The sequence below is a fragment of the Gopherus flavomarginatus genome, chromosome 4 (assembly GCF_025201925.1).
Source record: "Gopherus flavomarginatus isolate rGopFla2 chromosome 4, rGopFla2.mat.asm, whole genome shotgun sequence".
Lineage (NCBI taxonomy): Eukaryota > Metazoa > Chordata > Testudines > Testudinidae > Gopherus > Gopherus flavomarginatus.
Genome location: NC_066620.1, coordinates 18849667 through 18876607, shown reverse-complemented (window position 1 = coordinate 18876607; position 26941 = coordinate 18849667). Strand labels below are relative to the sequence as shown.

Sequence of the window (26941 nt, the reverse complement as noted above, 5' to 3'; positions counted from 1 at the left end):
TATAATGTATTTTGTGGCAGTGAATCTAATGTTGCCATCTGGCCATGTTTGGTGACTTACGTAAATGAACGGTGGTCTCAATCCAGTTTTTGCTGAACAGGTGGCCACCTCACACAAAATATCACTGCCGACACGTTTATAGACACTGCGGGGAAGTGTGAGGAAACTTGCATTGCTTCTTCTGTTTTCTACCTACCTCTTTTCTAGAGAAACTCATTTTCTGATATCCATCTAACATCTTTCTCAAACACAGGAAAAAAGTCACTTAAATCCCATTAGTTTAGCTGTATTAGATCTTCGGTTCACTCTGCCTATACATTTACAAAAATATTTTATTAAACCAGTTTGGTGATTTTATTGTTATAATGGAAACTGTTCGGGATTTTTGCAAACAAATGGTAGTCAGTATTTCCATTCTAATGGTAGCCTTTGTACTTTACTGTATTTTACCTACAGAATTCTTATTAGGTCAGCATCTTACCTTCCAGGACTTCAGAAAGTCCTGCTCTGGAGTCTGATCCTATGTACCTTATATCAGTAGTTCTTTTGATTCTTTGCTGTTACACCTGTGAGTAAAGGCTGCAAGATCTGGCTCTGGGAATTGCGTGGTTTTGGAATTTGTTATAGTTTGAGTGTCATTTTGTTAATATTTACATTTATTTATAACACCCTTCTAAAAATACTATTTGTGTCTGTTTTATTAAAAATATGGTCACGTTAATGTAATCCAAGCTATAATTTAGGGCTTGATTTGAGATGAACTGACTACACCACAACTCCAATTGAAGTCAATACAGTAGGCATTTCAAGTCCTTATTTATATAAATTGTATTTCCTGGAAAGTCCAAGCTTTTGATTATTTTAAGTAAATTTTGATATATATAAGTACATTGGGCATGTTGTTTGGTTTGAGATGCTTCCTGCTGAAAGGAGCTAGAAATGCTTTCATAAGCATGTGGCAACACTATTCCTTCTTGAGGTAAGCTGTGTTCTAAGGACATTCTCAATAATACAGACTTTACAAAAAACAAAAAAAACGACCTTTTTTTTCCTGAATATTCTGGTTTCTGTTTGCAGTAAACAGGGCTTTGAAAATATATATACACTACTGATTTGTAAATGCTTTTCCTGCCCTATATTCTTCAGAATTTATAGAAGGAGTCTCCCAGTTCAGTGTCAAAGGGGATAAGGAACAGAAGTTGAGGTGTAAGTACTCTGATTTTTATGACTGCTTTTCTGATAATTTTCAAATGTAGTTTGTTTTTAACAAAACATTGGGAAATCACTTTTTCCTCCTGGGGTGCATTTTCTCTGACAGAAGTCTACATCAGTCAGGTCAGGTGGAGACTATCTTGAAGGAGTTGGATTCCGTACCTCTTGAGGAGGTCACTGGCACCTTCACAAAAAGGCCTGAGCATGCTGCCTCTGCAGCATTGTTGCATTTCCTACTGAATGAGCAAAACGAAGTCCACATCCTTTTTAGATTAAAGGAATTATGAGCAATGCACATCATTTTGCCTTTGACAGTATGGAAATCATTTGATTTTTTTGCTTACACAATGAAACAAAGAGTTACTAAACTGTTCCTGCAAAATTTTGACAATGTATCTTTCAGAAGCATAATATGGTCAAACTGTTGCTTTTTCTTTTAATCCTTATTGCCATAATTAAAGATATAATATGGATGTAGGAAGGAAAGTTGTTACCACGAAATATTAAAAAACAACACTCCCCCACCCCAGATTTCGACCATGTCTAAACGGCTTGCTGTAAACTGACCAATTGGGGTGTTGATTAGCTGTGCCACAGAAAGCCATGGTTTTGTCTCTAATGTGAGTGGCCCAGCTTATGATGCACTTCTTGTTTGCTGAATTTTTTTTGTTTGCTTAATGTCAGTGTTAATGGAATACTTTTACACTCAGGGCTTGTCTACACTTCAAACATCACAGCGGTGCAGCCGTGCTGCTGTAGGACTTCAGTGTAGACACTACGTATCCTGACAGGAGGGATGCTCCCATCGGCTTAGGGAATCCACCTCCCTGAGAGACGATAGCTAGGTCGACAGGTGAATTCTTCTGTTGACCTATCACCGTCTACATGGGGATTTAGGTTGGCTTAGCCACACCGGTCAGAAGAGTGACTTTTTCACACCCCTTACCAGTGTAGTTAAACCAACCTAATTTTTTAGTATAGACCAGGTCTGAGTGTTAAAAATCTCCCATACTAAAGAGTTAAATAAATTCTAGTAGAATTGTTCACTGTTCTGTGTCTGATATAGTAGGATCCTTGTCTGCCAGGATTCATAAATTCATGACTTACGTTGATTTTTAAGTACAGAAAACAATGCAAAACCTTTTTTTCTCAGTTGTACATATAAAATACATAGTTACATATCTGCGTTCTGAGAAGTGTTCAGTCTAGTGGAAATATTTTTTGGCAGGTCATATTTACGATTGAATTTTCCTTTAACTCATTTTCTGCAGTTGCTTTCCGGATTTATGATATGGACAAGGATGGCTATATCTCCAATGGGGAGCTCTTCCAAGTGCTGAAGATGATGGTTGGGAACAATCTCAAAGACACTCAGTTACAGCAAATTGTAGACAAAACCATAATTAATGCAGATAAGGATGGTGATGGAAGAATATCCTTTGAAGAGTTCTGTGCTGTAAGTGTTCTCTAGGGAAAATGTTGATATTTAGATTTACTAAAATTATATCTAAAATACAGTTTGACCTAAAGAGACTGGTTTTACCACAATTACAGTAACTCCTCACTTAACATTGTAGTTATGTTCCTGAAAAATGCAACTTTAAGTGAAATGATGTTAAGCGAAGCCAATTTCCCCATAAGAATTAATGTAAATGAGGGAGTTATATTCCAGGGAAACCTTTTTTCACCAGACAAAAGATTATAATTTTTTTTTTTTTTTTTTTTTTGTGCACGCCCCTTCTTTACCAAGGATGCCAGTGGGCTTCCCTGAGCTCCTGGTTCCTCATGTTGACTTCCACAGGTTTAATTTTCAGTGATTTGTTTTTCTTATTCAAGAAGGCTTGTGTGTATGAAAATCATAGCTGACAGATAAATTCAGAGGTCAGTCTAAGTGGATCTAAGAGAGAATAAAGCTAGTATGATTTATTCTTCTGGCTCCCTCCGTATGTGAGCTGCACTAACATAGATTCTGTTACACGTAACCTACTTGCCATAACTTACACCCCCTTATATGTTACTTGTGAATTTGGCCTCCTCAGTCTGTGGGAGTGTAAGCTGATGTGGAAAGGCCAGAAAAGAGGGGCGCAGCAGAAAAAGCAACTGCCTAGAGGTAGCAAGTTGTTAAGAGGATGCAAGTAGAAGTATGTTTATGTGGTGTGCTGTTGAATATATTTTTACTAATTCTCAGTTCTCTTAACTTTAAATGTTTTTCATTGCCATTGCAGGTTGTAGGGGGCCTAGATATCCACAAAAAGATGGTGGTAGATGTGTGACTCTTTTTAGGGCACCACCCAACACTTTTGCTTTCTTCTCCATCTCTGAAGATCTGCTCAAGACGTCCAGCAACGCTCTCTGTGTATTTAAATGGAAGTATTTTTCTCTGTGAAGCCACATTTTCCAACATGAGCCTCATGAAGCCAACTAAGTGTTATTGAACTTTATTCTCTCAATAACTCAGTGTAGCACTTTAAAGTCTGAAGGACAGCAAGATGGAAAGAGCATATCAGTGTGGTGGAGAAAGGGAAGGGGTTGGCTTTTTAATTTATTTTTCTTCATCTTTTATAACAAGGAAATATCTATCTATATATATATGTGTGTCTATTTATATATAGATATATATGTAGCTTTCTATATGTAGTAGTTAGATGGGCTTTAATTTAATATACTTGATTCAGAAACAAAACTAGAGTACAAAGTGCCAAGCAGAACATTAACAGTTCAATATATGGATATACATCCTTACTTTTATTTCACACAGTTTTTTATATATATATATATAATAGAAGAATGTAAAAATTTAACAGGGTGTTAGGTCAACTGTTTTCCTTTTCCTGTGACTGTTCAGATGTTTCTATATATTGACTGGCCAACAAAGCATTGCTTCCTGTTAATTAACCTTAATTACATTTTTGTAACACAGGAGACTGTTTATTTATACCTGTTAATATATTACCAGGGACTGTCTCTCCTTGCTAAATAACTTGTAGTACAGCTCTGCTTAATAGTGTAAGAAAATATAATTTAATGTTAATGCAAAGAACTAGTCCTTGTATGCCTATAGTAACTGCAGCATGCTTATATGGTCACTTCATTCTGTCATCTCCTAACTGGGAGCAGTTGCATCTATTAAATAGCCCTTAGGATATATAAATCAGCTGTGAGGTTCATTTCAGATACAACAGCTGAAGATGTTTGATGCATTCATGATTTCTCTTGCACTTAGCTTAATGAAATTTAGGATTGATATAGTTGTGCAGGATTCCCACTTACTCATTTTATACATTGCTTAGTGAGATTATAAAGTATTTCTTGCCACTAAATTTGTTTCAACCATAACAGTTTCCCCTCTGCATTTAAAAAAGTACTGCAGGTAGCATAAATAACTGATAATATTTTATATCTATATCTATAGAGAGAGAGATGTATATAGGATTCATACAGAGGGGAAATCTTGTTAACCTATGCCATAGAGAAGGAGGAAGACTTCACGTTGTTTAAATTTATACCTGTTCCTCTTCTCCAGTCCTTCAATTGGAGAATTTTTTTTCTTTCCTAGATTTGTCCATATCATGATTTCTAATGGATGGTAACTTGATATATTTGTGTGATATAAAAGTAGCGAGCCATGTTTTACAACTTTATATCATCCCTTCCCTTTTCTGCAATGGTACTATTGGCTGGAAGAAAAACATATTTACTAGATTTTTAGGATAGTACAGCTTTGCTGTATAGCAGTTTTTCTATTAAAAAATGTTTTATAATCAACAGTGGAAAGGACAGGTTGTATGAACCTACTTAAATGGAGCACCTGTCTGCCATAGCTGTTCCTTCAACTGAGTGCTGCACATCATGGGCTCTGTCTGTGAGAGAGAAATCCAGGTGCTTGGTGTCCTTGCATGACATGAAGTTTTGCATGTAGATCGAATTGAAATGTTCCTCTTGTTTACATAATTTGCATAATTTAAAAAGATAATGTTGCCAAACTTTTGGTAAATGTTAATGTTCAAACCGAAAATCTCCACTACATGTAACTTTCTTCCTCTGGATCAGTACGTGGCTTATAATCCCAGCCAGTGGTTGTATCTGTTCCATTGTCAACTGCCATGTGCTCTGCTTCAAGGGGGAACTAGTCTTTTGTGAATTTTTTGTACATAAGTATTTGTTATAAACATTTTAGCAGATGCTTTCTATTTCTCTTGCTTGTGCATATCTTGGCTGGCGTTATAGAAAATAGTGCTGTTGTTATTTCCTTATCGGGGGGATAAGGGTTTTTTTTTAGTTTGTGTGGGGAAAGTGGTTTATGTTGAATGTTTAGTTTTTCCTCTGCATGCTACATCATATGTTGTGGGAACTATAGAACCTTCATACTATATGAATAAAAAAATAAAATATTTGAACCTTGCCATAGTGTTTAAATGTTTTTGTTGAGCTTCATGTCAGGTGGCTTTACTTTACATTTTTTAAAATTAATGTTGCAGAACTAATTCCATAGTTGCTGCTGTTCTAAAGAAGTTGGTTACTAGCACTATAAAATTCCTATTGAAAGTGTTTTGAGTGTTAGAAGATGCAAGCGGTTAGTGGGAACATTGTCAGTCTTCCATTTGCAGTGTTTCAAAGCCACCTGCTTTTTTTTACTGGGGCACATAACTTTATAAAGGTTATTTTTCTCCTATATGTTCATTTGCCAATGTAGAGGACCTTAGGGAGACAAGGTGGGTGAGGTAATATCTTTTATTGGACCAACTTCTGTTGTGGAGAGAGAAGCTTTTGAGCCACACAGAACTCTACCTCATAGGACCCACCTACCTTCTTGGACACAGCTCAACTAGCTCAAATGGTTTTTGGTCGTAAAAGGAAACTCTAACTTAAATGCAAGGATGACAGGCATTTTGGAATGGTATTTGTCCTCAGAGGCAGGTGCACTGTCCTCTGAAGAAAGCAGAGAGAAAACACAACTGTCTAGTTTCTCAGTACTGAAAAACACTCCCTTAGTGTGGAAGCCCTTTTATTTCAACCAAAACCTGTTTATGTCACTGCTTTTGATGTCCCACTTCAGAAGAAGCTTCTTTTGGGGGCTAGCCCAGTACAGGAGGGGGAGGAGTGTTTTGTCCTTCAGTGTAGCACCCAATGCTAGCTTTACAGTAGCTTCCATTCACTGCACGCTTACCTCAGGAAAACTTCTGTGCAACGGCGCTATTCTTTCTACTACTCGCAAAGTTAATGGTGTGTAAAATGGCAGGACTAAATTAGTCTAGCATAATGCTTTCTTCCCACTTAACTAGCCCTCACTGGTTTGGGGCAAAAGTGTCTGAGCCCTCCCCCAAAAAAGCAGTACAAGTACCAATGTGTATAAAAGACAGTTGCAGGACAGACAGGATTGGGATGATGTTTGACTATACAAGCCAATCTTCCGACTGCAACTTTAAATCACAACTCACCTAGATATTCAAACTTACTAGAGAAGGGGGAAACCCTTAGTACAAGCTGGGTAGTGTTTTGGGCACGTGATGAATGGGAGCAGGTGCCTGAAGTACAAGGATCTGCTTTCACAGAGGTGCACACACATGCTACTAACTATTCAACAGGTTACAGCTGTTCATTTCTCTAAACATGCAGCAGTATTAACATCCCCAGCAGACAAGGCTTCACATGATTGAAAACTGCCCCTCTAGTTGAAATTTCTGAGGGGAAATCTGCTGTATAGATGTTGCTCCAGCAACTCTGCATACACTCAATATCACTTCAAGCAGCATTTATTGAACTAAACCTTCTACAGTAGATAGGTTCACTGCTCTAGTTAAATTGAGCTGCTTCAATAGTACAACATTCACATACACAAGATTCAGGCAGGTACATGTCTCGCTCTGTTTGTACATTCAGAAGGAAGGTATAGGCCTGAAATCCTATTTTAAAATGTGTAAATTTGAACATGGAAGTGGTGTCTTTTTAGGATCCTCCATTTAATAAAAATCTCTCTTCAAAACAGTTTATCATAATGAGTGACCTGTTGACACTGGGAAAGTATTTAGTAGTAGTTGGCTGGTTCACTGTAGGTATGAAATTCCAAGTTCTTCATTACAGGTAGGACTGGTACAGCTCCATTTGAAGTTTGCCTCACAATTCCCCATATAAGACCTTAGCATCAGTTGTTAATCTTTTCAGCCCAAGCAGCTGAAGTTTGGCAAACTCCAATGGAATCGTTTTGGAAGGTTTCATGCAAAATGGTTCAGCAGGTTTTGAGACCAGTGTTAGGGGAAAATACATTTTTCCCATATTTAAAATTTTTAGAATTTCTTTGAGAAGCCCTTGTACCCCCATACTTTGAGAATGGAACTGAAATTTGACCCAGTTATAAGCCTCTGAAAAATCTGTTTTCACATGATCAGAGTGAAATAGCTAAAACTCTTATCTGCACTCAGCATGCTCTATTTCCCCTGCTCCTACTGCTGACTACACTAGGCTGCAGGGGGAAAGCCACTTTCATGGCAGCTGTGGATGAGGGGTATGGCTACACTTGCAGCTGCGGGAGGGCTCCCGTGGCAGCACTTTGAAGTGCGAGGGTGGTCGTGGCGCCAGCGCTGGGAGAGAGCTCTCCCAGCGCTGCAGGTACTCCACCTCCCCGTGGGGATTAGCTTACAGCACTAGGAGCCGTGTTCCCAGCGCTGGGGCACTGTTTACACTGGCGCTTTACAGCACTGTAACTTGCTGCGCTCAGGGGGATGTTTTTTCACACCCCTGAGCAAGAAAGTTGCAGAGCTGTAAAGCGCCAGTGTAGCCAAGGCCTAGGGTTAAGCTAGGGCAGTGGTGCTCAAACTTTTTGTATGGGTGACCCCTTTCAGACACCTCCCTATCTGAATTAAAACCAGTATTTTATATTTAACACTTTTAAATGCTAAATTTATAACCCTATTTAAAATTAATGTACCTTTTCACACCACTTTTAAATTAAACATTGAATTGTTAAAAGCAGAAAAGTTATTTTTAATTAGTTACTGTTTAATACTAGGAGGTGTGCGAAGAAATGGTCAATATTACTTCACAGCAGATTTGCCAGCTAGCTGAGAGGCTGTGAAAAGTGATATCTACATACAAATATCATTTCACAGTAGACTTACTAGCAGCCCATTGCCACTTTTACTTCTGTGGTGATGCTGGCAGTATGTGCCACCTTCAGAGCTGAGTGACCAGAATGGTGGCTGTGGGCCAGGCACTCAGCTCTGAAGGCAGTGCTGCTGCCAGCAGCAGCACAAAACTGCAGAAGGTACACCTCTACCCTGATAGAACGCAACCCAATATAACCCGAATTTGGATATAATGTGATAAAGCAGCGAGGAGCCCCAGGCCCTCTAAATCCCCACCCAAGCCCTGCTGCTAGAGTTCTGGCAGTGATTTAAAGGGCCTGGGGCTTCCCACAGCAGCTGGAGCACGGGGCCCTTTAAATCCTCGCTGGGGAAGCCAGTCCAGTTCAGCACAGTGTACCGGCCCAAACCCAATACAATGTGCAATGTGGTCTCACCTATAAGGCAGTGAGATTTTTTGGCTCCCGAGGACTGCGCTATATCAGGGTAGAGGTGTATATAGATTTCAATTATATATTTTATAGCAGTTGCTTTGTTTCATGCATGTACTTGCAGCCCATGTAAAGACTCATGACCCCTGAGCTAGGGAATGTGAGAGCAGGGAACCCCTCTGTCCTATGCTCTCAGTGATGCCCCTGCTGGTGTCCAGGTAGGGCAGCAGAGGAAGCCATCTTATGCAAATACAGAAGGGACAAATCAAGCCAGGGGGAAGGAAAGGAGTGGAGTGGGTGATCCATCTAAAGCAGAGGTGGGTAAACTACAGGCCACATTGAGCCAGTGGGACTGTGCTGTCTGGCCCCTGAGCTCCTGGCCCAGGAGGCTAGCCCTGGCCCCTCCCCTGCTGTTCCCCCACACCTGCAGCTGGCGCAATGCTCTGGGCAACAGGACTGTGAGCTCCTGGAGCAGCGCAGCTGCAGAGCCTGGCCTGACCCAGTGCTCTGTGTGGCGTGGCTGTAGCACTGCCAGCCACTGGTGCTCCAGGCAGCATGGTAAGGGGGTATAGGGTGGTTTGGGGAATGGAGGGTTGAATGAGGGCAGAGGTCTCAGGGGGGCAGTCAGGAAGGAGGGGGGGTTGGATGGGATGGCAGGGGACAATTAGGAGACAGGGAGAAGGGATAGCTGGATGGGGCAGTCAGGAATGAGAGGAGGGGTTGGATGTGGCAATGAGGGTCCAGAGGTGATCAGGCAACAGGGAGGGTGTGTGGGTGGATGGGGCAGGAGTCCCTGGGGGGCTGTCAGGGAATGCAGGGGGGAAAGCAGATAGGAGGTGGGGGCTGGGCCACGGCCCCCTCCCTAACCAGCCCTCCATACAATTTATGAAACCTGATGCAGCCCTCAGGCCAAAAAGTTTGCCCCTTTAAAAGGTTCCAACCCTGCTGATGGCCTGGTGTGGGAGTTAATATACCACCACTAGAAAAATCAAATTTGCTTTAAAAAAAATTAAAATATTAAACATGAGTTAAAGCCAAGCACTCAAATTAGGAAATTCAGTAATGAAGCTTGCTACCACATATGTCCTGGTGGTCCCAGGGCCGGGGATCTTTCCTGCACTGTGGGGCTCAGGAGTGTGGTGGGCCCAACTATGCCCCATGTTACCCCACTGCCTTCATTGTAGTAGCTGGAATTTTCCCCCCCATCTTAAACCAAGCTCTCAAAGTTTATCATCAGAAGGGTCTAGTCTCTGCCTCAATCTGCATTATGGGGCTAGAGCCCCCTCACCCCACAGAGGGATTGTAAAAATAAGTTGTCCATGAAGCACTCAAAGAGCCCATGAGGAAATTATCTTTGGAGCCAGGTTTGAATGGCATGCAGCAAATAAGGCTGCAGCAAACAATGAGGAAACAAGTTTTGAATAGCTGCTCCATCAGACCCATCCAGCATGTGCAGAGGAAGGAGTTCTGTGAAAAAAAATTGTGATGTAATTGAAGGCATCATGCACTCATACAAGGGGCAGGAGGGCAAATAAAGGTAAGTAAACAATCCCCTTTTCACTCATGAGTTTGTGCCTTTTATTTTAATTCTTCCCTAAACACACCCCAGTTCTGCCATATTCCTCCTTCAGGGGAGGTCTCCAGTACTGTACAGGTGTATTTTCCATCCTCTTCCTTAAATCACATTTTCTTTGACTGCAACGGCACACTGATGTTTTTATTAAGATGCCTACATTATCTGGGCCACTTTCCTGCAGTGATTGACACTTTAGCATTCTGGAAGATTCATGAGTAGTTTGTTTTCCCTGCAATGTATATTACTTTGCATTTACTGATACTGAACTTCATCCATCGTTACATATGCACCTCTAGGGTGACCAGATGTCCCGATTTTATTGGGACAGTCCCAATATTTGGGGCTTTTTTTTATATGGGCTCCTATTACCCCCTTACCCATCCCGATTTTTCACACTTGCTGTCTGGTCACCCTATTCACCTCGCTTGGTCAAATGTCTCAAGTTCTGGTCCTGACTAATTTAAATAACTCATCTAAATTTTGCTTCCTCACTACTTATCTGTTTCCAAGCAATTATTTATACAGTGAACATAAGTACATAGAGAACCTTGGGCCACCCACCTGTTGTACTTTCACTTTAAAAGCAGATTAAATGATCACTTTTGTTATCTTCTAAAGATTTTTTGATCCCTGGCACTATTTTGTCTTTCATCTTATGAGAAACTTATCGTGGGTAGCCCCTTTGAGGAATCTGATCAAAAGCTATTTTTTTTCCTTTGTACACACCACACTGGTTAATCATATTTGCCAGATAGCACTATTTTACTTGTCATTATTTCAATCAAATTTGACAAGTACATACAGAAGACTTACTAGTCTCTGATTTCCCACATATTGACGGAGCGTTTTTTAAATACAGATACAACATGGTTACGTTCCAAGCTTCTGGAATAACAGCTGTCTTTAAATAAGGTTTTTACTAACAGCTCAGCCATTTCATACCTAAGCTCCTTCAGAAATCTCAGCTGTATACCATGTGGGCCTGGTGACTGCTTTTTAATGCATCAATTTGCTCCAATACCTGACACATTACAAGAAAGAAAATGGCCCTGGCCATCAACATCTGCAGTATAGACTTGAGTCAAAGAAAGCCTAACCACTAGACTCAAGGTGGATGACACTATCCAGCACGGTGTGTCTGTAGAGAACTGTACTTTTCCTGTTCTAAAATGTAAACAGGGACACTAAACACTTGAGCTATTGCCATTTCTGTACAGTATGATCTCTATCACGTTCTGTTCTCTGATCATGTATACTATACTAAGTATCCTGACAAGATTTTAGTCTGAAGCAGATATGCACAGCCCCTGCTTTCCCCTCCTCTCGGAATTATTTATAAATAAATCAGTGAAGGTGATGTACAATCAAATGAGTCAGACTGTTGCCACTGGTCCAAGAACTAAGTTAACACAATTTAAGAAATCTGAATGCATGAGTTTACGATGCTTCCTAACCAGTCACTTTCTTCAGAAACCAATGGTCCTGTTCATCAGTATTCTTGCTTTAAGTGAAAGATTTAATCAAATTAACCGTACCTTTGATTAGTGATAAAGCATTAATCTTTAATGAACATACAAGGGTTTACATTAAATTACTTAAATATTGTGTCAAAAGATCAGACATTATACCTGAACGAAAACAGACTGCAAAAGCAGCCCTACTTTCTTCTAAGCTTCCCAATCAAGTTGAAGGAGGCTGAGCACCTGCTTCATGCAGAACTGGTTCTATACACATTAGCTGTGTATTAAGATCTCCAGTCACAATATCTGTATACTGGATACAGAGTCCGAAATTAGAGTCCTGGGTCTTAGAATCTTTCAGCTGCTCTGCTCGCCACAGCTCTAATATTGCCATAGACTTTTGATGGAGGACTTCCTGCAGAGAAGACAGACATTATTATAAAATGGTATTGACAGATAACACTAGAACAAACTCTGCTGTAAGACTGAGGCTGCTTTTGAAACCTTAAGGTGTCTGCATTACTGCCAAGATAATTTGCAGTGACTGACAAGAGGCTCCAAAAGAAATCATCAGCTTGTCAACAGATTATTAAGGAAACATCTAGGGTAAAATGTGTCAGATTCCAATATAAAGGAGGAGATAGCCGCTATGCTTTGGTAAAGCTTTGCAATTAGTTGCAAGAAGTATAAATTTGCTGTTTACAAGTGATTTTTCTGCAGAAGTCATTCCTAGCTGGAGATGATAGTGTCCGATATGTAATTTGCCAAAGCTTGTGCTAACTTTTCATTTGATAATCCAGTATTGTAAGAGTTTCAACTCCTCTGTTCTAAGTGTCACTAGTGCGTGCAGCCCTCTGTGGACGTTCAATACTCCATTCCCTGCTCTGCTCAAAGCACAAAGTTGGGAGGTACACACGCAGGGAGCGATTCTGCTATCTTTACTGTGCAACAATTGGAGTACCTAGGAGCAGAAGATCTTTCCCAAGAGCAGCAGTCAAGAACAAGGTGAGTAAATCTATGAGTTCATATTTAGAATAATCCTCTGGCAAAAAAAAGTTAAGCCCTATTCAAAGTAGCAATGATTGCAGTTTCCCCTTAAATACAAATCTTATAACAAATCAGTTTTTTTGCACAATGGACTGAGGTTAGTTAACAGGGCTTACCTAAAATGAGATTGCAAATTGCTGTTCGTGCCATCTTAATATTCTGAAAAGATCCTAAAATATGAATTTTCCTGTAACAAGCAACCAAAACAGTGTTATTTGGGAAAGGTTTTTGCCTTTAAGCACATAATTAATGTTACAGTATTCAAGTGAATTTGAGATTCAAGAATTAATGCACTAGATCTTTGAAGTCCACTTGTACTTTGTTGCCAGTCTTGCATTATTAGTTAAACACTTGTAACAAGTATGATTGAGTTGGTGTTTTTCTTTCACTTCATGCTACCAACAATGGGTGGAATCTCTGTCCTATAGTCTTTTCTGATACATAATTTATTTCCGAAGATGTTACGATTAGCTCACTTGATGGTGCCAAGTTTGGAAAGGTCAGATTTTGAGGAGCTGTGTGATGAGCAGTTGTAACCAAGTTTAATAGTAGTGACTGGAGGAGAAACTGATCTGGAAGTCCAAGATCCCACTTCCCATTTAAAGACAGTAAGCATTCCAAACAATGAATAACCCATTGCTATCCTCTACACTTTTGAATGCAACCTGTGCATATTCACATTTGTAGATGCAAACTATATATCTGCACTCGAGGTATCACATGAAGATGCACCTTAATACTCAGACCTTCCCCGGCACTTTATTTAGTGGGTACAACTTGCATCTACAAAAGAGAGAAGAGGCTGAGCTGCACTCCCTCTGGAAGCTTATCCTTTAAAATCACCTCAAACATGGAAGCATCCCCATTCACTTCCCTTCACCAGATCATTCCATTGGATAGCTCAAATTCAGTCAGAGCGGGACTAATTTGTGCTTCACTTTAAACATGTATTTTCATATTTTGAGCACCTTCCATCTTCATAACCAGAACATGGCTACCTGTCATGTGTACATTCTTTCAAATTTCGTACCTCTTCACTGATTCTGTTTGAGCTTCCTGCAATCTAGGAAACCTACAATTCTGGGGGACACCATTCAGCTACCATTGGAACATATCTCCCCAACCCATTCAGCTTCCAACCTCCAGTGATGTTGCCTCAGATGCTGATCCTACTGTTGCCTCCTAAGAAGCATCCCCCTGTAGGCCAAGAAATTAATCACTTTGAAGATGTCAGCATTCATTGGTTTGGAGAGCAAGAATCTTGAACGGTCCCCATCATGCAGAACTGTCCCTTCACTTACATGCACAACATGACATTCTGGGTTATTGCACAGAAGGGAAGAATCAATAAAGGATCAAATACAAGTTTTAGGAACCACACATTGCCTAGAAATTAATTGCGAGAAAGAGCCTACTTACGAGTCAGCAAGAACTATTCGTGTCCTGGTTACATTTTCTATAGTGAATTTGGTTTTTCCACCTGTTCCTGCTATTCTTCCTATTGCTCTAGAAAGGTGATCTCCTTTCAAAGGCTTGACTAAAGCAGAAGGGAAAAAACTGTATTTCATTAGCCAATAGCAATATGTATTTCTATAGCAGCTTTTAGGGTCTTTCAAATCACTTTACAAACAGGAAACAGTTTCAAAATACCTCTATGGTGATAGGGAAACACTACACAGGGATTATTTTATTCACTACAGTGGGACAGCAGCTCACTCCAGAGGTAGCAGTGTTTCAGAGAGGAGTAATAAAGTGATCTCTGTGTAGGGCTAACAGGAATCACTCCTCAAGTGGTTGGGGAACAAGGACCAATTCCTGGGTGAGTTAGGAGAGGATCAAAACAATTAACATGCTCATGTAGAACAGAACTGAAATTAGAACCATCTAGGGTCTTATTCCATCCTGATTCCTTTGCATCTGTGCACCCTCCATTAGTGCATTCAGCAATGTAGCTAACATCTGTCAGTTGTGGGTCATGTTCTCTCATCCTCTCCCCAGGGGGAGAACTACACATGCAGCACAGCGTTTTGTAGTGGTAGGATTTATCTTGTTTTTTGTTTGCTGCTCCAATCAGCATTCGATGAGTGGAGTCAAATGGTGTTTTGGCACATCTCACTCCTCAGTCTAAAACCCACAGCTATGGTATTCCCTAACACCCAGAATGTCACTTTTCAAATTCACTACACACTTCCTCAACTCTTCTTTTGGCAAGGAGAAGGGTACCTATATCACTATTTGTCAGAAGTAAACAGCAGAGATTAGGAATACAGGCTTTCATGAGCCAAATGAGAACTAACCTGACAAATCTGATACACTGCTTTTAACACTGAACAAAAGTGTTGATGTTTTAGAAAGACAACTGTGCTACCACCACACCCCTAGCCAATTTTGTACCGCTGTATGTAGGAGTAAAAGTTCTTTCCTGACCCACAGGGTGAGCAATGTACATCCCCGAGGAGAACTACATGCTTTTTCAAGACTGTGCAGAGTGTTACTGATCATGTTATCCCAGGGCCGCCCGGGGGGGGGGGGGGGGGGCGGCAAGAGGGGCAATTTGCCCCAGGCCCCGGGCTCTGCAGGGGCCCCCACGAGAGTTTTTCGGGGCCCCTGGAGCGGGGTCCTTCACTTGCTCCAGGGAGCCTGGAAAACTCTTACGGGGCCGGGCCCCAGAGCTTCTTCCGCTCCTGGTCTTTGCCGGCGGGGGGGGACCTTCCGCTCTGGGGGGAAGGACCCCCCGCCAGCGAATTACCGCCGAAGCGGGACCTGCTGCCGAAGTGCAACCCGGTCTTCGGCGGTAATTCAGCGGTGGGGGGCCCTTCCGCTCCGGGACCCGCCACCAAAGTGCCCCGAAGACCCGTGGCAGGAGTCCCCTGCCACCGAATTACCGCCGAAGAGCGGGCTGCTCTTCGGCGGCGGGTCCCGCTTTGGTGGTAATTCGCCGGCGGAGGGCCCCCACCACGGGTCTTCAGGGCACTTCGGCGGTGGGTCCTGGAATGGAAGGGTCCCCCGCCGCCAAACAGGGCCGGCTCTAGACATTTCACTGCGCGGGGGGCGCCCTGCCGCTTGCCGGTCCCGCGGCGCCGGTGGACCTCCCGCAGGCATGCCTGCGGATGCTCCACCGGAGCCGCGGGACCAGCGGACCCTCTGCAGGCACGCTTGCGGGAGGTCCACCAGAGCCGCCTGCCGCCGACAGCCCCAGGCCCCCGGAATCCTCTGGGCGGCCCTATGTTATCCAACCCTAAAGAAAAAAACACAGATTGACCTCCCACAGCAGTGAACTACACTGGCTGATTACTTACTACCGAAAGCAGTATATCCACTAAATGATTTTACCTGTCCTAAATTCAAATGAAAGGTGTCAATGTGCCTTTGAATTCAGAATCAGTTTTGCAATGCTGCTTATTTTTGCTAAATACATCCTAGCAGATGTCTATTAATCCACACAATCTTTAAAAAATTGCAGCACAGGTTTGCTGATTCCCACATTCCTATTTAGACTCTGAACTCCTTGGGACAAGATCTGTCTCATTTTGTCCAGTATCAGGCATAGTGCAACCGCTCAAACACGACATGAGCCCAATAATCCTCATGACAAACTAGTATCATCCTACTTTTCAGCTAAGATGTAACAGGGAGTGCTGTACTGAGGTCTCATTATTAAGACGGCTGCTTTTGCAAAATACACTATAGTAGTGTATCATCATAAATACGTGACATTCAGTTATATATTACTGTACAGTATCTCTGTGATTTATGCTGTTTGCTTATATACTAAGCTGCAAAACAATTCACAATGGATCTCAAGTTCTACTGAATATTAAAAGCAATTTTCTTTTGGGCACAGAACACGACACCTGATGCACTATTGAAAGACACTTACCATCTGTAACTTCAAAAGATTCTAGAAAAAGGTCATCTAACCTGACGAGAGCAAGAGCATCCTAAAATATTACAAAGATTGTGTTATAACACTGTAGAATACAGATAGGAAAACATGTTTAAGGAGCTGCATCATATTTTTTTTTTTAAAAGACATAAATAATAGAACAGATTCCCAGAATGACCTCATGTAATGTATCAAACAGCACTCAGGCTAATCCACTGAAGCATTAGTTGGTTGCAGCCTATGTTCCCGTATAAGGAACGCGGCAGGAGCTTTAAATACCCATCGCTCTCTCTACACCCAATACACCTCCCACTGGAACGTGCACATGCAGATCAAGGATAGTGTCTAACCAGAAAAATTGAAATGATGAAGTTGGCCTACTACCCTGAATCTACTCATGACTTACTTGGTATTCTGGTGCTTAAAGTATTTTAAAAAAAAAAAGACACCTCAAAAACTTAGTTTAAAATGCATCAAATGGTCTGATATTTCTTCAAAGAGTTAATCTTACTAAGAGTACATGAATACAAGGAAAATAGCAAATCCAAACAAACAAACAAACATCTATGCAAAAATATATATAAAAAACATTCAATGTATCCCTCCAGAGTGGTTTTGAAATGAAATGTTTACACAGCACACACCCCTCCAGCTTTACAAAGACAAGCTTACTGTACCATTGTGTTGGGAAACTAGAGAAAAGCTATGCCTCATAACCAGTATCCCCGTAGCAAGCCTGCACAGAAGCCAAGGATTTTAAGCCGGCAGGTTTCTATTATCCCTACTTATACCACAATTTAGACTAGGTGACCAGGACCACCTGGCTGCTGAAGACTCACCTCAACTTGAAATCCAAGAATAAATGCTTTCACAAAGTCAGCTGCTTTCGTCAGAGCACTTACATCTTTTGTCTCTTTACAAGTCTACATAATAAACAAATTAAGTTGCATGTGAGAGAGAGATCGGGACTTGAGAAATTCACCTAATATCTTCTAGTCCAAGAACTAAGTCTACTCACCAGGCTGAAATACACCAGTTCCCCAAGCCAACTCCCTCCTGTTGGATCTATTGCTTGGGTCCAAAGACCCTGCAGTTTTGCTGAATTAACACTGCCTTCAATTAATGCTGGCCCTCCACCATGAGAATTTATGTTGCTCCCCAGACCACTCAGTCAGTGCTGGGCAGCCTCTCTCCCCACCAAGCCAGGTTTTCCTTCTCCTGGAACAAACCCCATGCCATTCTAAAACAGAGAGCAGCAAACTGAGAAGCAGGGAGGCACTAGTTAGTTTGACAACCACCAGCAGCAGGCCCCATCTACTAGAGTACTGAGAACTTGCTTGAATGGAATCTTTGCCAGCATCTCCTTCCAACACAGGGATGTGTGTGTTGGAATTCCTGCCAACAGCCAAGGACTCTGTGTGTCGGGGGGGAGTCCACAATTTTGGCCAGATTGAGATTAAAGTTAATGATTGGACAACTATGAGATTTTACCTAAGGATGTGGTGGATTTTCCATAATTTGAAGTCCTTAGATCAAACTGGATCTCTCTCTAAAGATATGCCCTACATCAAATAGACATTATGAGCTTGATACAAATGTTGCTGAGTATGCTATCCAGGAGGTCAGACTAGATCACAGTGATTCCTTAGGGTCTTATCTACAAATTTATGAGACGTCACAATGATACGCAAAAATGCAGGTCTGGAAAAGGAGATAGGACAAGGAGAGGCAGTTTTGTGAGTCAGCAGCATAAAGGAGATAGTCATAGTCATAAAATATCTAACTAAAAAAAGGTGACCAACAAGGAAGCCTTGTGTGACCTCCACGAAAATCTGGAGAGGAGACTAAGAGGCAGAGTAACATAGGAGAATAACCACAAAAGTCAAGAGTGAACAAAATTTCAAGAGCAATAAATTAGACAGCAATGAAGTCAGACAACTGGTTGAGAAAAATGAGTGAGGAGAACCTTGGCAAATCTCATGGCTTGAAGTGCATCACTAAAGACTTTGGTGAGAATGGGAGCTCTGTATTCTGGAGGCTTTTTTCCAAATCTCCTCTCTCTGAAGCATCAGGGATGGTCATGGCTGGAGATGGGCCAGTGGACAGGGTGGGCTGTGCTCTGAGGTGTACCAAACATTCTCTCAGGTAATTAGCTGGATAGTTCTTGCTCGCTTGATCAGGATCAAACGGCTGACCATATGAAGGAATTCTCTCTCAGGTGAGACTGGCAATGGCCTTGTAGGTTTTGCCACCTTCCTCAGCAGCATGTGGATGTGGGTCACCTGCCAGGATTAGCTGGCCATCTCATTTAATCATTTCCCTGCCACTGTAGGGGCCTCAGACATTAGGACAGACTAAGACACAGCTCTCTGTGGTACATAGTAGTCTAGGCTCCTATGGGCTGTAATCATAGAATATCAGGGTTGGAAGGGACCTCAGGAGGTCAACTAGTCCAACCCCCTGCTCAAAGCAGGACCAACCCCCAACTATTTCGGTGTAACTTCGATTGTTGGGGTTAGTGGGTGTACGCAGGGAGGTGTTAATGGCCTGTGACATAAAGGTCAGACTACACAATCTGGTGGTCCCGTCAGGTATTAAACTCTATATTAGAGTTTAGTGAGCAGAAGCATGACTGGAGAGGGTCTACGATGGAAACAGAAGAAAAGAACCCCACACAGTGACTGCAAGGGAGAGCGAGTTCAGAGATGTAGGGGGAGAGATTGGACAATCATTTGAAGGGGATATGGGATTACGGTGGGCTTTTTTCCAATTTATATTTTAAGATTGAGGAGACCAACTCATGCTTGTCCTGAGCATGGAAAGAACCAAAGTACGTGTTGGGGTGGAGTAGGGTCAGATTATAAGACAAAAAGGGCTGGGGATGCTGGAGCAGGTGGAGGAGGAAAGCAAACTCAGTCTCAGTGAGAAGCAGAATGTGCTAGGGACTGAGGGAGGAGATCATGCCGGATTTTAATCAGTGTTTCCTTTGTCGGTGGAAGATAGCCAATTTTTTAAAAAAGAAAAACTGACTATACATTTTGTGCAACATTTCAGTATTGTTATCCTCAAGAGGTGATATCAAAAAAAGTTAGTAATGCCTTCCTCTAATTGTTCAAACACATTCTAGAGTTTCAAAAAAACAGCAATTTATAAATCTCCAATTTTCCAAATTAGATATTATGTATATTACATATAAAATCTATGACCAAGTCACAACTGTCAAAAAACAAGACACTGTATAATAAACTCATTTGTGCAGGCTTATCTACTGTAAGTTTTGTAGCGACTACTGTACTCGGAATAAGATTTACTGATAAGGGAAAAGTTACCAGTAGCTTCCACATTTCAACCCCTAAATTTGAAAATGTGGCTTTTAAAAATTAATGTGGAACACAGCTTAATAAAAGTATTACAACATGCTATAAATATAGTTACCAACATGTCAGAGGCTTAACACAAGCTTTAGACATGCTCTTAAAAGTTGTTAAGCTGCGGAGGCAGTCAATAAGAATGTTAGTTATGGCTGCAACTATCACTTTCTATATCCCAAGTGACTTGAGCGTAGTCCATTAGACAGGAGGAATGCATGAACTAAGTAACTATGATCGCTTGTCTGCTATGATGAATAAAAGTCATTATGAGATTTGGCAGCCCAAAAAACATAACTCAAATCATTTACATAAGTGTTATACAGTCTTAACTATTTACAAAGCATTGCATTCTGCAAATCAAATCTAGTGTTTGGATCTGTTCAAAAACTGATTTTTTTCCTCCCTTGCAGTGATGTCAAATTAGAGAAATAAACAGCCTCTGGGTCAGTGTTGCCAGAGGGTTAATGTCTTTCTCTAAGTTTTATTTATTGCTTTATGAGTAAAGTGCTTGAGGACACAACTGTCAAGTTTTAGTTTGATCCCATATGTTTTGCAGGGCTCCCCTTTAGTTTCCTATCACTAGTAGTAACTGAGATCTAGATAATTAACAAGTTTTTGTGCTGCAAACAAATACAAGAGATAAGTTTTCTGACTCAGCTGACTGAGGTGCTGCATGAAAATGCCAGCAAAGAGCTTTCTCCTTACCTTGATTTCTACATTTCTTGTTTTTAAATTAAATCTGATTTGAAGTTGCAGGTGTTCTACAATAGGTGTAAATATTTTCATCCAGTTTTCTTTCAAAGGAGTATATCTGTGTGCTGGTACAGGAATTTTCCTCATTTCATCTTTTCCACTCTAGAAACAAAAAAAAGTTTAAGTAGCACTAACCACCACTACCATCATTCTTGCCAAAAGACAGCCTATCAGAGTGCTCAATCATCAAATCATGCTTTTGCCTTGAAGTCACTACACCAATGAAAGAAAAAAGTGGTAGAGAAAAATATCAGGGAATCCAAAATTTAGAAGGCACAGACTGCCAGAGCACTGAAAGACGTTTTAAACCAATATTTTACTTATGACAGAGGAGATTAAATATTAATATTTACTGGGAACAGGCAATGCCAAGGAACTGGAGAGTTATTATCAAGTACTTCAACTTTTAAAAAGCTGAAACTTCTTGCTGCAAATGTTTCCCCATCTACTCCTGCTTAGTTTCCAAACAGCGTTCTTCAGCTCCAAGTTAACAAGCTCATCTTCACTGGAGAAAAAAATGTGTCTGTGGAGATTATAATAAAACAGTAAACCTACTCTATAGCTAAAGGGACACAGTCCACTGAAAAGTCACACTTCTACCTAAAAATGTTAACCTATCATTCCTAATATTACTTTGGCTAAATGATGATAAAATGATGCAAAAAGAAACAAACTAGAAAAAAGCAAACAGACAGCACACTACTTACTGGTCTCCTTGTTTCCCCTGCATAGTCAAATGTCTCGTATTTGTGAGTAGAAATAAAGGAGAAAAACCATTACAAACTTATGTAGCCGCAAAACCACATGCGTTTGCGGATGGACTCAAAACCAGATCTAGCACCTCGAACTACTTTTTTTGGCTTTTTTAAAGCTGACGGGCTTTCAAGTTAACAACGCCCCTTTAACACGACAGCTTGTGCCGGCAGGGAGGTGACATCTAACGAGGTCTGAACCATTCCCCCCCCCCACGCACAGGGGGGCTCTGTCCCCCTCAGCAGCCGGCGCGCTGACAGCGCACGGGAACTCGGAACGGGCAGGGCCTGTCCCCGCACAGCGACCCCGGAGACCAGCCCAGGGCCCGGCACGCCCCGGCTCACCATGAGCGCGTCCCCGGAGACGGGCGGGAAGTCGGGCCTCTTGCTGGGCCAGGGCTGCCCCGTGTCCATGCGGCTCCCGCCGCCCCCATCCAGCTCGGCCGCCCGCCGCTTCCGTTTGCTCCGCTTGGAGACCCTGGTGAAGCCCCCGGCCTCCATCACGCTCTGGGTCTCCGGGGCCGCGGCGGGGCAGCCCCCCCCGGTCCCTTCCTCCGCGGGCCCCTCCATGCAGCACTTCACACGTGCGGGCGGAGCCGGCCTCACGACTGACGCAGTCCGGAACCACAGAGACGTCACTTCCGTCCTCAGGCCCCCTACGCGGAACTCCTAGGAGCCCTCCGTGATGCCTGACCAGGAGGGTGGGCTCAGCCCCGGATGTGACCGTTGGGCCTGCGCACCTGGCACGCGCGTAGTCGCCACAGGCGGTTGGGGCGGCGGCGCGCGGTATGTCGGGCGCGGGGCTGGAGAAGCCGCAGCTGATCACGCACGTGCAGCAGTCGCTGAACTACACCGTGTTCGAGTGCAAATGGGTCCCGTGCAGCGCGCGCCTGCTCTGCCTCGGCAGCGTCCCGCGCGGCACCGGCGTCATCCAGCTCTACGAGCTGCAGAGCGGCCGCCTCAGCCTGCTGCGCGAGGTGAGCGGGCGGGCGGGCGGCGCGGGGCCCTGGGGCCGCCCGCTGGGCGCTGCCGGGGCGGGGGTCCTGCTCACACACTGACACCCCCCGCCCCGCGGTCACCGCTATGCCCGCTCCCTCCTGGGCTCAGGCCCGGGGCGCTCTCCTGGGCCCTTCTTTGTGCCCCTCCCGCGCCGCGGTGAGCTGGTCTCTGTCCCCGCGGTGCCAGCGGGCCCCAGGACAATCCTGCTCCTCCGGGACACGCCGCCCCGGCTCCGCGAGGGCTGGTTGCTGTAGCAACGCCGGGGCACACGCCAGGCCTGCGCGGAGTCAGCTGCGGAGCACAAGCCCGTGCCAGCCCATCCTGGCCCCTTGCCGTGTGGAAGCACAAAACGATCCTCTGACTCTTTGAAATGGCCCCACCGCCATGTTGTCAGCATCTGTGCTCTAGTGTGTAAACGTGGAGCCTGGACAACTGCAGGGAAGGGTCCCACTTTTCTCTCACATCCGGACAAATGAAAGGTGGAAGAGATTTGTCAGACCATTTAGTCCTTCCCCCTGCAGGTGCATGAATGCACCAACAAGGTGCATGAATTTCACCTCATATGCTACGTTTTAATGGCACCTTTTAGGCTTTTCTACACTGGCACTTTACAGCGCTGCAACTTGCTCAGGGGTGTGAAAAAACACCCCGGTGAGTGCTGCAAGGTGCCAGTGTAGACACTACACCAGTGCTCGTGGAGGTGTGTGTTTTTGTTTTTGTTTTAATAGTGCTGGGAGAGTTCTCTCCTAGTACTACCATGTTAAAGCGCTGCTGCGGCCAGCACTTTAATGTTACTGGTGAAGACATGCTCCCACTCTCAAATGACCCCAAAGTCATCTGGTAAAACATGTAGCAGTGAAATGCAGTCACCACTAGAGTGAAGGGTGGCAATCAAATTGCACACAGGATGTTTCTAAATGTGGATGGGAGAGGAAGGAGACTATTGCCAAGGTAAAAAATGTAAACAATAACCTTTCAGGCCAACTTTATGTATCATAAAAAAGAACATATAAACCCAATTAAAAAAAAATTTAAGGGTATCTTTAAAATGCATCTACTTCGGTGACAAGTATTACATTGATATTTCCTAGAAACTGGTTAGCTTCATTTCTCACTTTGTGCTGCTGCCACAACAGCATACAAGCTATATGCTGCGTGCATTGTGGGAGGGTGTGAAGAGATGGAGTGGTTTCACTGAGGCTCTTTTAAAATAGGATTAAAATTTTCTTCCAAGCAACTTCAATGGCATTTAAATATCCTAGCTGTATTGTATAGAGTTCTTTTCTCTCCTCCCCCCATTAAAAGTAATACATTAGAAATGTGAAAGGAACATTTTAATTTTTCTCATCTTTTAAAAATTAGTCTGACTTCTTTCTGTTCAGCTCAGGATGGCAAAAACCTTCTGTCTGTAACATTTTTTTCTTGATTTGAGGCGAAATATTTTTTGCTCTTGTAATTAGAGTAGTACCTGCTTGCTGCATTTGGGGATCTCAGTGATTTTAACACACATTGCAGTAATGCTGCCTGCTAATTTGCTTCCTAGAATCAGCTCAGGTAGCTTTTTCTGCTGTATGTCTATATGAATGTGTTATCCAGTGCACTGTTCCTAATCAAGTTTTTACAAATCAGACTGTACTCTATTTGGTTTTTAGACCAGGATGTGCTGCGAAAATTTTAACAAGAGCTCATATATTTCCGCCTCAGCCATGTCACCAGCTCCATACAAGAAAAAACAATCCATACTCCTCCCTTATCCCCAAACTATAATATGCATCCTCCAGCCCAGTACCCCTTGACCTTAAGTGCTTCTCACTAACTTGCTGAGGTTCCTCTAGCTCAGGAGTCAGCAGCCTTTCAGAAGTGATGTGCCGAGTCTTCATTTATTCACTCTAATTTAAGGTTTCGTGATACATTTTAATGTTTTTAGAAAGTCTCTTTCTATAAGTCTATAATATATAACTAAACTATTGTATGTAAAATAAATAAGGTTTTTAAAATATTTAAAGCTTAATTTAAAATTAAATTAAAATGCAGAGCCTCCCGGACTGATGGCCAGGACCTGGACAGTGTGACTGCCACTGAAAATCAGCTTATGTGCCACCTTCGGCACACATGCCATAGGTTGCCTACCCCTGCTCTAGCTGGATCCTCTAGCTGGCATCTTTTCTGTTCATCGGTTGTGGGGATGAGGGGGAAATGCTACCTCCCTTCTAAATCAATTTCTCTCCATTACTATCTCACAACTGTGCACATAGCCAGGCTAATGATTTTGGGAATGTTATTGAGACACCCCCAAATTTATCTGCTCCTTGTTAAAAGGATTTGGGGTGGCTGGGCATCATTAGGTTTCAACAGCCTCCTGTTGTGGAGCTGTAGCCTAGTTACACTGTTGCCTGCTCTCACATTGGGCAGGTGCGGTTTAAAGCTCCAGCTCCTGGATTCATGAGAGTGTGGGAATCTCATCTTTAATTTGAAAAAAAAAAATCCTAGTGCTCTCGACTGTGGAGAAAAGTTGGAAAATGTGACCCTGAGTACTTAATACCCAGAGGGCAAATAAAAAGAAATTCAATTTTGTTTAAATCTCATCATTTTGGGAGTCTGATTTATGATTTTTGATCCAATGAGCTTTAATAATGTTTTTGCATCAATTTGTTGGTTAGACTTGAAAATGAGATCTTTTCAAGTAAAATTCTCAAAACTGACCGTTTGTTTTAAATGAATGCCAGAATTCTCCTTCATAAGGTCCACTGTTTGGCCATATAACTAGGGACTTCCATGAGTCCTTGCCACATTGAGTGGTTGTAGGTATTCAGTCAGTAGCTACATGTGTACATAGTTGATGACACTAGTTATACAAGGTTTCATCAATTTTAGGCACCGTGATGGCTTTTTTAGGTGCACAGACTACTACGTGGAGCAGCTGTTTTTTAAATTGAAGTAACCTTTGAGGATTTACTAATCTGCAGTAACTATAGTGCCTCAGTTGTATAAAGAGAGTTTAAGATCTACAGGGACAATAGTACATAAACTTTCTCAATTTGTAGAGTTCTGTAGGGATGCAACATAGAAAGCACACAAACAGTGTTGCTCCAGATTAATAGAATAGCTTAATTATCTCTTATGTTCATGCTAGCAGGTCTCTGAGAAGAACTAAAATTCCCTCTGCTATATATTTGTAAATCAGTAGAGACAGCAGCCTTTGAGTATCATTAGTGAGGGGGTAGAGGGAAGGACAATGAGTGATTATTTTTTTAAAAGCTCATTAAAATCAAATCCACACTATGCAGTGATATGAAATTTTAAAACCATAGAATAAACTAAAATGTGGTATACCTTTGCCAAAGAATATTTCATTTGCATTTCATACTAAATATCTTATTGAAAGTTCACTGAAGCCTGCTAGTAGTGTGGCTTTCAAGCAGCTGCTTATCCATTGTGTGGTTTTGTGGAGATTTTTTTAATATGCTGACAAAAAATTTACCCTTTTTAGATTGAAAAGGCCAAACCTATTAAATGTGGAACTTTTGGTGCTACATCTCTACAGCAGAGATATCTAGCTACTGGGGACTTTGGTGGAAACCTTAATATATGGTAAGAATACTAGCTCCTCTCAGGATACCCCTTACTGTACATGATATACTTGAACTCACTGTTCAGGCCTATTGTATTTTCCCTATTTTTGTGTGTTTGTCTGTATTACAGTTGTGCCTAGGGACTCCAGTCGTGGATCAGATCCCCTTGAGTGCTAGGCACTGCATATACACTCAAACAGAGACAGTCTCTGTCTGAAGAGTTTACATCCTAAGTAAAACTATTGAACAAAATTAAGACAAAACAAAATATTGTTGATTCATTTAAATCTTCTGTCTCCAGGTAGCAGAAAGCTGTTCCTATTCCTAAAGATTCCTCTTGTGGAAAAGAGCCTTTTGGGTTAAAAAACAAAACAAAACAGCCATATATGTTCTAGCAGTTTCTAAAATGAGGTTTATTTTTAACATTTAATTTACACTTCAGATTATGAACACTTTTTTCTTAATGCTTTGAATATTGTCACCAACAGCCCGATTCAGAGAACATGTTCAGATTAATACAAGTAGGTAATTTTTTTAAAAATATAAAAGGAAACCTTTACAGACTTTCAAAATAGACTTTATTTATCTGATACAATTTATTTGCATTCCACCAAGAGGCAAGTGACAGATTCCATTTCACTGGAATATTAAGAATGGTATTGATAGAGAGTGACTGTTAGTTTGTATGGTTGCTTTTTAAATGACAAGGAATTGAGGAGAGACAAAGCAGAATTGGAAAATTAGAAGAAAAATACGAACCTGGGAGGATTCCAAATAGACGACCAGTATTAAAGCACAAATGA

At 42.1% G+C, this 26941-nt stretch overlaps 2 protein-coding genes across 2 annotated transcripts in view; one reads left to right on the top strand and one right to left on the bottom strand.

Annotated features, from left to right (window-relative positions):
- The window catches only part of DNAAF10 (dynein axonemal assembly factor 10), a 120944-nt gene that overhangs the window by 83380 nt on the left and 10623 nt on the right, over window positions 1-26941 (top strand). The window contains exons 4-7 of the mRNA XM_050950340.1: window positions 1147-1206; window positions 2484-2668; window positions 22323-22544; window positions 26057-26157. Of these exons, the coding sequence (XP_050806297.1) occupies window positions 1147-1206; window positions 2484-2668; window positions 22323-22544; window positions 26057-26157 (568 nt within the window). The remainder of the gene's footprint in view (window positions 1-1146; window positions 1207-2483; window positions 2669-22322; window positions 22545-26056; window positions 26158-26941) is intronic.
- Window positions 11835-22193, bottom strand: PNO1 (partner of NOB1 homolog). The gene is made up of 7 exons (XM_050952230.1): window positions 21913-22193; window positions 20768-20917; window positions 17531-17614; window positions 16686-16746; window positions 14225-14342; window positions 12922-12992; window positions 11835-12173 (listed from the first exon to the last, which is right to left on the bottom strand). Exons 1-7 carry the CDS (start codon window positions 22135-22137, stop codon window positions 12106-12108), a joined length of 777 nt encoding a protein of 258 aa, XP_050808187.1. The 5' UTR covers window positions 22138-22193; the 3' UTR covers window positions 11835-12105.